The sequence below is a fragment of the Neopsephotus bourkii genome, unplaced genomic scaffold, assembly GCF_033783945.1.
Source record: "Neopsephotus bourkii isolate Nb327-2 ecotype Australia unplaced genomic scaffold, CSIRO-AGI_Nbou_v1 NB_1399, whole genome shotgun sequence".
Classification (NCBI taxonomy): domain Eukaryota; kingdom Metazoa; phylum Chordata; class Aves; order Psittaciformes; family Psittacidae; genus Neopsephotus; species Neopsephotus bourkii.
This window is the reverse complement of record NW_026901876.1, coordinates 609,686-625,055: the sequence shown is the minus strand read 5'-3', so window position 1 is coordinate 625,055 and position 15,370 is coordinate 609,686. Positions and strand designations below refer to the sequence as shown.

At 47.9% G+C, this 15,370-nt stretch overlaps 1 protein-coding gene across 7 annotated transcripts in view; it reads left to right on the top strand.

The window, feature by feature from the left end:
- The first annotated feature begins 1,666 nt into the window (after positions 1 to 1,666).
- UBR4 (ubiquitin protein ligase E3 component n-recognin 4) overlaps positions 1,667 to 15,370 on the top strand; it is a 79,905-nt gene continuing 66,201 nt past the window's right edge. For 5 of the 7 annotated variants that reach the window (XM_061367815.1, XM_061367814.1, XM_061367813.1 and 2 more), the window contains exons 1-17: positions 1,667 to 1,830; positions 6,526 to 6,623; positions 7,324 to 7,427; positions 8,075 to 8,204; positions 8,310 to 8,449; positions 8,753 to 8,855; positions 9,354 to 9,495; positions 10,218 to 10,342; positions 11,042 to 11,166; positions 11,383 to 11,442; positions 11,571 to 11,761; positions 12,325 to 12,424; positions 12,514 to 12,651; positions 13,136 to 13,253; positions 13,656 to 13,843; positions 14,381 to 14,540; positions 14,673 to 14,758. In XM_061367815.1, coding sequence (XP_061223799.1) covers positions 1,697 to 1,830; positions 6,526 to 6,623; positions 7,324 to 7,427; positions 8,075 to 8,204; positions 8,310 to 8,449; positions 8,753 to 8,855; positions 9,354 to 9,495; positions 10,218 to 10,342; positions 11,042 to 11,166; positions 11,383 to 11,442; positions 11,571 to 11,761; positions 12,325 to 12,424; positions 12,514 to 12,651; positions 13,136 to 13,253; positions 13,656 to 13,843; positions 14,381 to 14,540; positions 14,673 to 14,758 — 2,142 coding nt within the window. In that variant the 5' untranslated portion in view covers positions 1,667 to 1,696. Of the gene's footprint in view, positions 1,831 to 6,525; positions 6,624 to 7,323; positions 7,428 to 8,074; positions 8,205 to 8,309; positions 8,450 to 8,752; positions 8,856 to 9,353; positions 9,496 to 10,217; positions 10,343 to 11,041; positions 11,167 to 11,382; positions 11,443 to 11,570; positions 11,762 to 12,324; positions 12,425 to 12,513; positions 12,652 to 13,135; positions 13,254 to 13,655; positions 13,844 to 14,380; positions 14,541 to 14,672; positions 14,759 to 15,370 lie in introns of those variants that run through there. The other 2 variants (XM_061367816.1, XM_061367818.1) reach the window with 2 other exon arrangements.

Below are 15,370 nucleotides of genomic sequence, written 5' to 3'. Positions count from 1 at the left end.
AGTCCCACCCTTACCCCAGCCCCGCCCAGGCCACCCCTAACCCATGGCACTGAGGCCTCGTCTCCACGGGGTGTGAACACTTGCAGGGCCGGTGCCTGCAGCCCTGTCCTGGGCAGCCTGTTCCAATGCCTGAGCACCCTCTGGGGCAGGAATTGTTCCTCAGCTCCATCTAAACCTGCCCTGGTGCAGCTTGAGGCCGGTTCCTCTTGTCCCATCCCTTGTTCCTTGGGAGCAGAGCCCAGCCCCTCCTGGCTCCATCCTCCTGTCAGGCAGTTGGAGGCAGCCATCAGGTCCCCCCTGAGCCTTCTCCATCCGAACCCCCCAGGTCCCTCAGCCCTTCCCCATCACACTTGTGCTCCAGGCCCTGCTCCAGCCCCTCAAGGTCTCTCTTGCAGTGAGGGCCCCAGAGCTGAACACAGGATTCGAGGTGCGGCCTCACCAGTGCCCAGTGCAGGGGCACAATCCCTGCCCTGGCCCTGCTGCCGCACTGGTGCTGATCCAGGCCAGGATGCTGGGGGCTTCCTGGCTGCCTGGGCACAAGCTGCTTGTGTTCAGTCAGCACCTCCAGGTTCTTTCCCATGTGCAGTTCCCAGCCACTCTTCCCCAAGCCTGGAGCATTCTATAAGGTTGTCATGACCCAAGTTCAGGCCCTGACACTTGACCTTGTTGAACCTCATCCCATTGGCCAGAGCCCAGTGCTCCAGCCTGTCCAGATCCCTCTGCAGAGCGTCCCTGCCCTCCACCAGATTAACGCTCCCATCCACCTTGGTGTCATCTACAAGGCAAGATTGTCACAACTCATCTTTATCAGCGAATTGTGCCCCCAGGAGAGGCTGTGTCCTGTCAGGCACTTCCTGTGTGTGCAGGGAGCCCCAACAAGGCTGTGTCACAGAATCAGACTGGGTTGGGTTGGGTTGGAAAGGACCTTAAAGCTCATCCAGCTCCAGCCCTTACCACGGGCAGGGACCCCTTCCACTGGAGCAGCTTGCTCCAAGCCCCTGTGTCCCACCTGGCCTTGAGCACTGCCAGGGATGGGGCAGCCACAGCTTCTCTGGGCACCCTGTGCCAGCGCCTCAGCACCCTCACAGGGAAGAGCTTCTGCCTAAGAGCTCAGCTCAGTCTCCCCTCGGGCAGGTTCAAGCCATTCCCCTTGGCCTGTCCCTACAGGCCCTTGTCCCAAGCCCCTCTCCAGGTTTCCTGCAGCCCCTTTAGGCACTGGAGCTGCTCTAAGGTCTCCCCTTCAGGAGCCTTCTCTTCTCCAGGCTGCCCCAGCCCAGCTCTCTCAGCCTGGCTCCAGAACAGAGCTGCTCCAGCCCTCGCAGCATCTCCATGGCCTCCTCTGGCCTCGCTCCAGCAGCTCCAGGTCCCTCCTGTGCTGCTGGCCCAGAGCTGGGTCAGTGCAGGGGGGGGTCCTCCTCACTCCCGGTTATGGAAGCTCCGGCACACTCACGCACCCCCACAGCCCTCACCGCGCATGCGCCTCCCGCAAACTTGCTGACTCATGTACTGCGCACGCGCCCGGGCCGTGCCCTCCTCTTCCAATCAGAGGGTGCGAAGCGCATTCGGCCCTCGCGTCACTTCCTGTGTAGCGGCGTGCGGGGGGGCGGCCCTTCCTGCCCGCCGTGTCCCTCCTCCTCCGCCGCCGCGGGCCCCCCTTTCTCCCCCCCCCCGCCCCCTCGCCCAGCTCAGCGGCAAGATGGCGGCGGGCGGCGGCGCGGGGGCCGCGGCAGAGCCGGGCTGGGAGGTGGCGGTGCGGCCGCTGCTCTCCGCCTCGTACTCGGCCTTCGAGATGAAGGAGCTCCCGCAGCTACTCGCCTCGGTTATCGAGAGGTGAGGGCTCACTTGTCCCGCGCCCGGGCCCTGCCTTCCCTCTCAGCGGCCTCCCCTCAGGGCGGGTTCCCGCCGGCGGGAGGCTCCTCGGGGGTCGCGCTGAGGGAAGCGGGGCGCAGAGCGGGTGCCGCCGGCGCGGGCTGAGGAGCGGCCGGGCTCGGGGCTGGGCAGCAGCGGCTGCCGGCGCAAATAGAGGAGCCCCGAGCAGTGTCCGGCGAGTTACTCACGCCCAGCCCGCTGCAGGTTTCCTGGGGACTGGGAGGCTCTCGGGGTGGTGCCCTTGGGATCTAATAACGGGGATGATGATGCACGGCCGGAGCGGCTCTGACAGTCACCCCGCGGACAGGCTTTGGGACGGCTCTGCTGTTTGTGCCTTTGTCCAAGGGGGATTTCAGGCTCTGCCGTGCAAACTCTTGTCTCCCTTGGCCTGGTGACATGTCCTGGGGGGACATGCGGTGGCACCGGCTTCCTCTGCGTTCCTACCCATGGGGCACTGCCCGCCTTTTAAAGAGAAATAAAGCTGAAGCACATCGAGCATGCCTTTGCTAACAGCAAAGCTGGACTCGGAGCAGGAGTGTTTAGTAACTTACAGCTGATTGTACGACCTAAAGCACTAGGTGTGAATGCCGCAACGTTGTGCTCAGAGATACAGCCCTGACCACACGAAGTTGTTAGGAAACACAAGCTAAACACTGCACTGAGGAAGGTAATAAAGTAAAGCTTTGTGGTGGTGTGCTCAGCGTGGAATGGCTGATGTACAAGCAGTGTCAGGGTGCTGTGCAGATCATATGCTAGCGGTCACCTAGAATCTGCTTAATATTGATGTGATTTGGGCAGTGCTGAGGCTAGCGTTTTCATCTGTTATTTTCTGGGGGGGTTTAGTCTGGAGCAAAGAAGGCTCAGTGAGGACCTTATTGCTCTCTTCCAAACCAGTTGACTCTATGATTTGGTGACTTAGGGACCATTTCAGTTTCGCTTTTCCTTGTGGAGCTCTGCTGTCAGTGTGCTTAAAGGTCGTTACTGGAGTGTCAGCAGTTGCAGAACACACAGGAACGCTGAAGTGGATTCACTTGACTGTCGGGAGAGGTCTGTTTCCTCTCCTAGTGACAGGAAAGGTCTCACTTGAGACACGAGTGTGTTGCCTTTAAGTAGTGTTGCTCTGAGGCTTGGAGTCCTGTTCCTGATGCTCACTGTGATTCAGAACCAGCAGGAGTTAACATGAGCACAAGTCTCTTATTTCGTGCCTTGATGTGGCAAATCACAGAGGGGGAAGAAACCTCCAGCTTGTTGTGTTTGGAGCCATGCTCTTCCGTGCTGAACAAATCATCTATCTTTAGATTTCTAATCTAAAATATGTTATCTGGTGGAGTTATTTTTGGAAGATGGTTGTTGGCTCTTGCAGTGAGACTGTTGGTTGACACCATCTGCAGAGTGGCTGGATTTCCTCTCAAACAAACATGGTGTGATGACAGCAAAATCCCAGGATCATGAGGGTTGAAGGGACCTCTGGAGATCATCCAGTCCTGCCTCCTGCCAAGGCAGGGCCACCCAGAGCAGGGCACAGAGGAACGTATCCAGGCAGGTTTGAGATGGCTCCAGAGAGGGGTACTCCACAGCCCCCCTGGGCAGGCTGTGCCAAGGCTCTGCCACCCTCAATGGAAAGATGTTCTTGCTCATGTTGAGGTGAAACTTGCTGTGGTTTAGTTTATGGCTGTTGCTCCTCATCCTGTTGCTGAGCACCACTGGAAAGAGTCTGGCACCATCCTGCTGGCACCTGCCTTAAAAGCATTAACATAGTTCTTTCCATAATAAACTAGTAAACTCATTTGTTTTAACAACTCTTATAGTTCATTTTGAAGTTCAAGGATCACTGAGTTCCTGCAGTTCCCTTAGCAGGTATGTTCAGGAACTGATAGACTTTGGCCTCTGGTTTGACATAAATGATAGAAACGGTGGCTTAGAAAGATGCAGCTGAAGTGAACGTGGTTTACAAAGCCTGTGGGGGTGCAGTGAGGCTGGTTTGCAGGGAAGGGTTTTCCACAAGGGAGAACTCCTGCACCTGCTGCTGTGTCTTCAGGAGGAAGAGGTTGTTCTTGTGCCTGCTGCCTTACATAAAGGCTCTATTTTGGGCCTGTTTGGGATTTGGAAGCAGAACTGAGGCAGGAGGTGGTTGTTGCTGACGGGTTATATTTGATATTGACACAGAGGCTTCTCGCTTAGCGTGAGTAATGAGCTTCCCTGGGAAGCAGAAGTTAGGTAAGCAATAAATAGCAATACAGTAGCCTGAAGTTGTTATTAAATCTCACTGTAGATGCAGTATAACACTAGCACATCACAGATTAAGCTGTTATCTCTTACTTATGTTTATTTGCAAGGACTTGATGGTTCGTTGACAGATGCCTTCCGCTTTTCACCACCATAACAGATCCAAGCCTCTTCTTGCCCAATCCAGATGGAATTTCCAATCTTGTTCTGGTTTTTCACACCTTGTAGGTGTTGTGCCTTGAACTGCTTGACCTGTACAGTAGAGCAGTTGTTGAGGAGCTGCCAGCTGCTCCTGTACTGTGTTGTTCCCAATTTGTTCTATTAATATATGTTGTATACATCTGCTGCTGCTGATTTATAGTTGGCATAAAGAGGTAGGTGAGCAAAATCAGTGTCTGAATACAAGAGCACAAACATTTTTGCACATTCAGTCTCTGGGCTCATTGCCCATCCATGTGCTTTGGGCAGGAGGTGGAGAGGTGAAGGCTGGTGAGCAAGATGTTGAAACTCCGTCAGTATGCTGCTGATCTTTATGCAAAGCCTCTCATAATGGCTGCTTTTCTATTTCACCTTTTTAGGTAGGCTGTGTAGGGTGCAGAGAAGGACAGTGGAGCTGGTGAAGGGCCTGGAGCACAAGTGTGATGAGGAGCGGTTGAAGGACCTGGGAGGGGGTTAATGGGGGCCTTGGCAGTGCTGGGAACAGATGGACTTGACTGTCTTAAAAGTCTTTTCCAACCTGGTTGATTCTAACCAGGAAATCAAAGCTACAAAGCTGATGAGTATTTCTCCTTGCTCGTTTTTTTCTGGAGAAATGATAAATTCTGAAGTTTCTTCTGTTTCAGCCACATCTTCCATTGTGACTGGAAACAATGACTTGGGATAGAAAAAAGGGAAGGCAACTGCGAATGGTGTGCCCTTTTCTCCCTCCCACCCCACCAAAGCTGACACTGTCATGTGCTGGTGGGCCAAGGGTTTGTTCTACTGTGATCTGCAGCAGTGCTGCTCATTGCCAAATGTTAGACATCCTGGGTTTAGCTGGGTATTTAGCTGATGCCCTCTGCCCCCCACCTCCCCTCCAGAAATCATCACTGCCACCAGAGGTGGAGAGGGCTCTGTTTAAAGAGGTAAAGTTGAAGTGGGTAGCGAAGTTGAGTTGTATAATCTGTTCTTCCACCTTGCTCATTGAGTGAAAATGGGAAATAAAGTAGTTTAAGTATGTAATAGGCAGATACCCACATTCACAGTTGTCTCACAGGAAGCATTAGGGGCAGAACCAGCTATGGAAGCAGAGCTTAGTTTCTGTTCTTGGAGTGGTTGTCCTCAGGTTTCTGTGCAAATGGGCTGTGGTGTGACACTGCAGCAACTTTTGATGTGCCATTTCTGTCTATCGATGTTCCCCGTGGCCAGCAAGCGTCACGGGGAAACCTCAGAGACGTGATTTTCAGTGTGTTGATGTGTGTTTTGCTTTATGGTGTTCACTTCTGGTTTGAGTTGGTGCTGAATTTTCGGTCCCTCTGAGATGTGTGTTGGTCTGTGTGTGGGGCAGGGTGCTGCCGGTCTCTGAAATGCCACGTCTCTGCCCACGAGGCTGATTCCGGGGGGTACATATTTCTCCTCTGTGCGTTACCTTCACAAGTCTGTCACAGAGGCGGCCTTGTTTGTTTGTTATTATGCAGTTGCCTGTTTTGATCCTTCTGTTTTGTGGAATTGCACCAACTTCAGCTGACTCCGTGCCTTAACAGAAAGGGAATGCCAGTGCTCCGGTCCTGGCAAATCCTGCAGAGTGTTACAGAGCAAACAGGCCAAACTTTATGGGCAGCTGAGTTTAGAATAACCTAAAGATTAATGAACCGTCAACTGGGAGAGCCATAGTTAAAGGGGCTGAGCTGTTGATGGTGTATCATAGAATCCCAGCCTGGTTTGGGTTGGAAGGGACCTTAAAGCTCATCCAGTTCTAACCACTGCTATGGGCAGGGACACCTTCCACTAGAGCAGCTTGCTCCAAGCCCCTGTGTCCAACCTGGTCTTGAATGCTGCCAGGGATGGGGCAGCCACAGCTTCTCTGGGCACCCTGTGCCAGCGCCTCAGCACCCTCACAGGGAAGAGCTTCTGCCTAAGAGCTCATCTCAGTCTCCCTGTAAGTCTGTAAAGGAGGAACATTTGCAGTTCTGGAATGACATCCTTACATTTCCTGTGTGGATAGTGATGCTGATGCCATCATCCATGTGCTGCTGGAGGACTCAGCCCTGAGGACATGAGAGATGGGACCCAAGGGAAAGAACTGTGCTCTCAAAACTTTGATTTGGAAAGCATGTGTGATTTTGACAATCTTGTCTTACATCTGAGAGTAGATACAGCATATCCTGAGCGTGGTGTGGTGCTGCTGTCATACTGTGTGCAATTGACACATCTCCTTTTCTCCTGTTGCAGTGAATCTGAAATCCTGCACCATGACAAACAATATGAGCCTTTTTACTCCTCCTTTGTTGCACTTTCTACGCATTACATCACTACTGTGTGCGGTCTAAGTAAGTGTTCCCACTCCTTTGCTTCCATTGCTCTCGTGTTATGACTGGGGTGTAGAAAAAGTAGACTGGAACTGCTGTCCTTTGTCTCCAGCCCTCTTTAAAGACAGAGGGGATGAGGCCAGTACTGCTGGCTTCTGTACTGTCACAGTGTCAACTCAGATGGAAAGGGAAACTTGTCAATAGGAGGATTTGGCCACCAAATACTGGACAGTGCTGACTTTTTGTTGCTTGTTCATTGGCCTGATTTCATTTAGGGAAAATAACTTCAAATCAAATGAAGTGTTTAAATCAATCTTCAGCATTTTTAGATTATTCTTTAGCAATTATTTTAGTATGTTGGAATTAATGATCAAAACTCTGTGACTTAAAATATTTTGGCTGATAGAATTTGGCAGTTTCGGCAAAAAGAGTGGTTTAGGTCAACTTGTTTTATGTTCTCAGTGCTTCTGCCAGTATTAAGTGATGTTGCTGGGGAAGCCATTTCATCTATATTACCTTGTCTGGCTTATCTCTGATTCACTGACATTTCTTGGGTTACTTTTTAATGAGACTGTATTTATAATTGCATCTGTGTGTTTGGCACAGTAGCTTGTGAGTGCATCCATGTTGCACCTCTCTCTGTTTTACTGATAGCACTAAGAACACATTACTCTGAATGAGCTTAAAACTTGTCCTTAGTATAAACGTCTCCTTTTTTCAGTACCGAGAAACCAGTTGCAGTCGGTGGCAGCTGCTTGTAAAGTCCTCATTGAATTCTCACTGCTTCGCCTTGAGAACCCAGATGAAGCATGTGCTGTGTCACAGGTGAGAGCTGATTTTGACTGCTTGAGTGTTAAAATGGGTTTTGGCCTCTAATTCCAAAGTATAATGTTGCATAAGGCAATGTTAATGAAGGTGTACTGCTTCAGTAGAGTGCTGAGTCTTCCCTCTGCACCCTTCACTCAATTTCAAGCTGAAATAAAGGGGACCTGAAGCCTTGGTTAATTCTTGTGTTTTTCTGTGGTCTGGTTTAATTTTGTGTAATAACCCGGAACAAAACAGTGAAATCCTTGAAGATGGATTCTTTCCCCAGTTGTATTTCAGTCATTCTGGGAAAGCTAAAATCTATTTCAAAGAGGAAAGGCTTGTGAGAAGTGTTCACATAATTTCACTTGCGATAGGGACATAATGTCACTTCCTTCAAGCCTTAGTGTGTCATAGGAAAGTGCTTTTTCAGATGCTTTTCCCTAACATGCACATGGGACAATGTTAATGACCTGAATTACCTGCAATTAGGGGTAATACCACTAATACTATGTCTTTGGTATGAGATCAGAGTGGTTTGGAATGTTGTAGTAGCCGCAGTAGCTGAAAGTGCAGTATTGTTAATGTGGTTGCTTAGAATAAATACTGTTGAGGAATAATTGGAATCAAGAGAGTTTAAGTTGTACTTGATGCCTTTTTCTTTGTAGAAACACCTCATTCTGTTGATAAAGGGGCTGTGTACAGGCTGCAGCCGCCTGGATCGAACTGAAATCATTACCTTCACAGCAATGATGAAGTCAGCCAAGCTGCCTCAGACTGTTAAAACCCTCTCTGATGGTAAGGGGTTTCATTTATGTTTACATCACTTGAAGCACTTGAGTTAGGCATAGAAAATACTGCAGGTTTGATGTATGAAATGGTGCTTTGCTGTTTGCCCTGCAGTAGAGGACCAGAAGGAGCTGGCCTCCCCGGTGAGCCCAGAACTGAGACAGAAAGAAGTGCAGATGAACTTCCTCAATCAGTTGACATCAGTTTTCAACCCTAGAGTCTCATCATCACCATCTATCACACCAGAAACACAGGTAAACAGTCAACCCTAGAATAGGGTTGAACTTTAGTATTAGTAAGATTGGTGCAGGAAAGGGCAGGGAGCAGTCAGTGGCAGTTTTTTAGTACACATGTGTAAAGAAAACTTTTCTTAAGTACTTAAATCCTACTTGCATGTTGAGAAGTGGCAAATGATACAATAGTAGTTTTGTTGCTTCATTGACCCTAATGTTCAGTCATACTTGTAGCTCTTTTGAGTTCTGTTGCTGCTGCACCTTGCACCTGTGTAGATACTTGCTGCAATACCATGTATTTTTAATGCTCCCATATGGTTTTAGGTGGAAGGAGAGAATGAGGATCAAGCTTCCACAGATCAGACCTCTGCAGCAAAGACAAAAAGCATATTCATCGCTCAGAACGTGGCCAGCCTGCAAGAACTTGGTGAGAGTCAGCTTTTTAGGATCTGGGAAGGGGTAACAGAGGAAATGTCTCTCCAGTGTTACATCCTGCTGCTCTGAATGGGAAGGATCTGAAGGTTTTACCCATTTGTGTGCTGAAGGAGGTTGTGGCTGTGATGTAGTTTTCTTCATTGCAGAGGAGATGAGCTCGGTATATTTATATGCAGTCACTGTGTTTTGGGGGGTAAATAAGGTGGACCATGTAAAATAGCTTATGGGATGGATTATTGAGGAGGTTTGAATTAGACCTGGTGTGTCACATAACATGCACACAGAGCTTTGTGACACCTGTTACGAGTGTGGCTGAAAACTTCACCTGGTTTATGTGTTGTAAACTAGGCTTTATCCTGTTACCTCATCTGTGATGATATTTTCTCACCACAAAGAATAATTAAGTCTATTACTGATGACCATTAGGTCTGTTCTTAGAAGCATTCCCACAGATCAGTAGAAATAACACTTTTGGGGTTTTTTTTGGTAGGTGGCTCTGAAAAGCTGCTGAGAGTGTGCCTGAACCTCCCCTACTTCTTGCGCTACATCAATCGGTTTCAGGACGCAGTCTCAGCCAACTCGTTCTTCATTATGCCAGCCACAGTGGCAGATGCCACTGCTGTTCGCAACGGGTACGTGTCTCTCCTTGCTCTCCTCTGGTGGATGCTGGGTACACTGTGTGAGAGAAAATAACTGTGCTGGCTATGCAGCATCAATTAAAGTGCTGCTCCTGTGAGGTGTCAAATGTCCAGCAGGCCCAGGGCAGTGATTGTCCCCCTGCACCGGGCCCTGGTGAGGCTGCACTAAAAATCTTGTGTTCAGTTAACTTCCCCTCATTAGAAGGGAGACATTCAGGTGGTGGAGCAAGGCCAGAGAAGGGCACTGGAGCTGGTGCAGGGCCTGGAGCACAAGTGTGATGGGGAACGGCTGAGGGGCCTGGGGGGTTCAGTCTGGAGAAGGCTCAGGGGGGACCTGATGGCTGCCTCCAACTGCCTGACAGGAGGATGGAGCCAGGAGGGGCTGGGCTCTGCTCCCAAGGAACAAGGGATGGGACAAGAGGAAATGGCCTCAAGCTGCACCAGGGCAGGGTTAGATGGAGCTGAGGAACAATTCCTGCCCCAGAGGGTGCTCAGGCATTGGAACAGGCTGCCCAGGGCACGGCTGCAGGCACGGTCCATGCAAGTGTTCACACCCCGTGGAGACGAGGCCTCAGTGCCATGGGTTAGTGGTGGCCTTGGCAGGGCTGGGGTAAGGGTTGGACTGGGTGAGCTTAAAGGGCTTTTCCAACCCAGTTAACTCTGTGATTCAATGTGTACATTGCATCGCTGAACCTTAGCATGTGTCGTTACTGTAGATTTCATTCGCTGGTAATAGATGTGACCATGGCACTGGATACTCTGTCTCTGCCTGTACTGGAGCCCCTGACACCCACACGTCTCCAAGATGTGACTGTTCTTGCTCTCAGCTGTCTCTATGCAGGTGAATGGATTTCCTGTATTTTCTCTGGGGCTTTTAAGTCACTCTTGCTTTTGTTCTGCACTGTTCCCTGCACATTTGAGGCTCAGCCTATAAGAACCTTTATTTCTCCTGAATTTGAAAGCTGTGCAGCATACTGTGCAGTGTGGTGACTGGGTTCAGATGAAAATTGTTATAGTAGCACTGAAATTCTGGTATATTATGCAAATGTTCTTGTCAGTATCTGTGACAAACACCGGCTCAACATTCTCTTAATAGCCTGTGATTTCTGCTCTTTTAATGTTCAGAGCATAATGTATTTTTGCAGTGCTTATGGCTTCAGCTTACTTGATTATATCCCCCAAATCAACCATGTTTCCCAGGAGTGGTTTCATACACCAGCATCCTGAGTGCTTAATTGATATGAGTAACATTTTAAAGAGATATGGGAGCAGAGTATGAAGATTGCCTTAAAAATGGCATTGAATTCCATGGTAAAACGTCTCCTCCTTTAATTGTTCTCATGTGTTTCTGTAGCGTAAAACTTTACTCCTTTGAGGGTAGTTCAGAAGCATCTTCAATCTGTCAGCTGTAATATGGAGTATTCCCTGCTCCATCAGGTTTATGGGCATGTTTGATACTGCTTGGTTTAGTGTGCAAAGTAGGAACATTGAGTCCTAAGTCTGGCTCTTAGTAAGAATGTGACCTCTTGTTTTGAATCAGGTGTGAGTGTGGCCACTTGTATGGCCATCCTGCATGTGGGTAGCACTCAGCAGGTACGAACTGGATCAACAAGTTCCAAAGAAGAAGATTATGAAAATGATGCTGCTACTATTGTACAGAAATGTGTAAGTAGATGAAAGAGCATGATTATTGTTTCATTCTTAGCAAGCGAAGTGCATAGAGTCTGTATTCCTTTGGACTGCAATACATGGCTGTTATTTCTAGGCATTAGACTTGCTGATAAAGGAAGTAGTGAGGTGGTGGCTAACTGTAGAGGGGAAAATACAATTGTATTTGGACCTTAACTTAAAATACTACCATGGCTTTGGATTTATTTGCAGCTTGAAATCTATGAAATGATTGGACAAGCCATCAGCAACTCACGCCGTGCAGGGGGTGAGGTAAGATTTGTATCTTGGGAGGCTCTTTCACTGGTTTTGTGCTTGTATATTTTGGCATTTGGATTGACACTATTTTGTCTTTTTGATGCCTTTTTCCTCCCCTTCCCCCTTCATTTTTGGCACGATAGCATTATCAGAACTTCCAGCTGCTTGGGGCTTGGTGTTTGCTAAACAGCCTCTTCCTCATCTTGAACCTCAGCCCCACGGCCTTGGCTGATAAGGGAAAGGAGAAAGATCCATTGGCTGCTCTTCGCGTCAGAGACATTATTGCTCGCACTAAGGAGGGCGTTGGTTCTCCCAAACTAGGACCTGGGAAAGGGTATGTAAATACATCCTGAAGTTGTCCCTGTCCATGTGCCTAGCTATGCCCAGCAAGCAGCTACCACAGAATCTTGTTGGTCTCTAAAGTTGTATCCCCAGTCATAATTCAAGGGAATCAATTCTTGATTCTTGGGCAAAAAGCCACTGTCTTCTTCAGTTTAGCAAAGCAGTCATGCACTCAGTATATTCCCCTCCCTCCCTTTGAAATTAGAATCATAGAATCCCAGACTGGTTTGGGTTGGAAAGGACCTTCAGGTTCAGCCAGACCAAAACCCTGCCATGGGCAGGGACACATTCCACTAGAGCAGGTTGCTCCAAGCTCCATCCAACCTGGCCTTGAGCACTGCCAGGGATGGGGCAGCCACAGCTTCTCTAGGCAACCTTTTCTAATACCTTCATAGAGAAGAATTTTTTCCTAATATGTAATCTAAATCTACCCTCTTTCGTTTGAAACCATTCCCCCTTGACCTATCACTACATGCCTTTGTAAAAAGGATTTCTTTTAGGCCCTTAAGGTATTGAAAGGCCTCAATAAGGTTTGTTTCCTTTATGTTTCTGTAGGCATCAAGGGTTTGGTGTTCTGTCTGTGGTGCTGGCAAATCATGCTATCAAATTGCTGTCATCACTCTTTCAAGATCTGCAAGTGGAGGCATTGCACAAGGTACGTAGGTAACATGTATATTCTTGTGGAATGTTTTGCCTTCTCCACTGAAATACACTTTAAATTCTCTTCTCACTGCTGTCCTCCAGGGCTGGGAGAGCGATGGGCCACCAGCAGTGCTGGATATCATGGCTCAAAGCACGTCTATCCAGAGGATTCAGCGGCTGATAGATTCTGTACCACTCACTAACTTGCTGCTGACTTTGCTATCTACTTCCTACAGAAAGGTAGGAACCGACTGGAGAGCTTCTGTGGCTGGGGCACTCCTACTAAGTGCCATCCACATGGAAAGCTCTCACTTTACAAGCTGTGACTGTTAAGAACTTAGAATTCTTCTTTCAGAAGCTGTCAACTGAAGCCTCTCTTTTTTCAGAGATGTAAAGTTGACGGACTTGTTCTAGTCAGTTTTTTTCTGTAAGCTCAGTGGTATTTGTAAGTTTAGGAGGGGATGAAAAGGCTGCATTCAAAACAGATGCTTTATGTTAGAGCTGTTACTTGAAGTGTTGCTTTACAAGCTTGGCATAGATCATTTGTTTTCCACCATCCTGTAGTATTTTTAATACAGCTTCAGGGGGAGAAGTCTTGAAAACCTGTTCATAACTTAGTTGAGACAAATTTGCTAGAAGAAAACGAAGGTGTGTTAGGAATTTATTCTTGTTTTCAAATTCTTACCATTCCTCCTAAAATTAATTGCTCTGCTGTTCTCCCAAGGCTTGTGTCTTGCAGCGTCAGAGGAAGGGCTCCATGAGTAGTGATGCAAGTGCCTCCACTGATTCTAATACTTACTATGAGGATGATTTTAGCAGCACTGAGGAGGACAGCAGCCAAGGTAACAGCAGCAAGCAACTTAAGGCAGGATTTTACACTGTTCCAGATTTAGTGGAAACCTGGCTACTGGGCTGTTGCCTTCTTGGGCTGGAATGACATTTAGTGCTGAGAATGTGAACTAGTTTGTAAGAGCTGTTTGGCAGAAGCAACGCTGACTCTCCTTTTCGGTATAAACTAAAGGCTGAGTGCCTGGGATTTGGCAGTGTTTGCTTAAGAGAGTGGAAATAACTTCTTGTAAGCTCTTGTTGGACTTGTGTAAAAGTGCTTAGCCTTGTGATTTGGGAAGGAAAAATGAAGATAGCAGATGCCTTAAACTGAAACTTTTCTAAGCTGAGTAGTTTGCATAAGGTATGTAACATTGCTTATAACTCTATGCTTTTGTTTTTCTTGCCTCCTGTGTTAGATGAGGACAGTGAACCAATCCTTGGGCAATGGTTTGAGGAGACAATCTCTCCAAGCAAAGAGAAGGTGGCCCCACCACCCCCTCCTCCACCCCCCCCTTTGGAGAGCTCCCCTAGAGTGAAAAGCCCAAACAAACAGAATGCTGGAGAGAATGGGAACATCCTGGCCAGCCGCAAAGATCCAGAGTTGGTACGAGATGGTCTTGAGGCTTAGTGAAATAACTGCTGTGCTGTAGTGTTGTTGCCTTGTCAGTGGCTGGGTATGTTGACAGACAAGGTACATGTGAGGTATTTTAAGTGCGTTGCTGATGAAGAATCAATGACTGTCTTTGCCTTTGAAGAAAGTTACTTCCTCTCCTCTTCTGTAAGGTGGAATAGTATTCGTTACTGCCAGGGAAGCAAAGCCTTGAAGATAGTATCTATTTGGGTTACAGAGACAGAGGGAAAATGAGGGCAGAACTTAAGCAAAATGACTTGCTGATAGAATGCTTTTAGTCCAACTCCATGAGGGAAAGACAAAAATAGATACTGCAGTGGAGGAGAGCCTTACAACCTTGTCAGAATCTATCATTAGTCCTGATACAGCTACAGGACATTGATTGCAGTGAGCTGGCTTTCAATGAGTAAACCTGTACTCTGCGGTGGAGTTAGGGGACTTGATCTATTTTGCTGGTGGTTTAGTTTTTGTTTAAGGTACTCCTATGGTGTGTTTCTCCTTTCTTTCCAGTTTTTGAGCCTAGCTTCAAACATTCTGAACTTCATCACTTCTTCTATGCTGAACTCCAGGAACAACTTCATTCGCAACTACCTGAGCGTGTCTCTTTCGGAGCAACACATGGCTACACTGGCCAGCATCATCAAAGAGGTGGATAAGGATGGGCTAAAGGGTGAGTGAGCAGAGCTTCTGTGTTAGAGAGCACAGACTGTAGGAGCTAGAGGTGTGTGTTTTCTTAGTTTCATGTGGAAATTTGAAATGTAAGAGAGCAACGGCAGTAAATGGCTTGATCCCTGTCTTACAGGCACGTCCGATGAGGAGTTTGCTGCTGCCCTGTATCACTTTAACCATTCCTTGGTGACCTCAGATCTTCAGTCCCCTGCTTTGCAGGTAAGTGTGATTGCATATATAAATAAAATGAAGAAGTGTTGGTGTCTGTTACTGTCTCTACGCAGATTTTCCACACCTGGATTAGTGTGTTGGTGATTCTGTTTAGCCCTAGAGTGTATTCTTTTGCAAACAGAACTCAGAATATTTTTGGCTCCATTGAGTTGAATGACCTTTGCAGTCATCCGGTACAAAACATCCTGCAGAGTGTAAACTTAACATCCAGAGTTCACATTAATCCGCTGAACTTTGAAGCTGATGAAAGCTGAAAAGGCAATGGGTTTGTATATTTTGCTTTGGAGAGTTGCCTCTATCCATGCATTTATCAAGAGGGATTCCTTCAGATTTGCTTTGCTGTCAGGACTGATGCCAAAAGGCTTTGGAATTCTCTCAGGAGAGACTCAAATTAATCCTTTTGCTTTCATGTGTTGACTTCATAGCCTCTAGGTTTATTTGCTAGGTCATGGGCTGACCTGACTTAATGCTTTAAGTAGAAGTATAAATCTGCTTGCAATCAGTGAATTCAATCCCTATACTTTTTGTTGACTACTGTGCATTTTCTGCCATACTTGAGATACTTTGTTGGTTTGTGGTTTTTGTTTTAAAGCAGTTGCA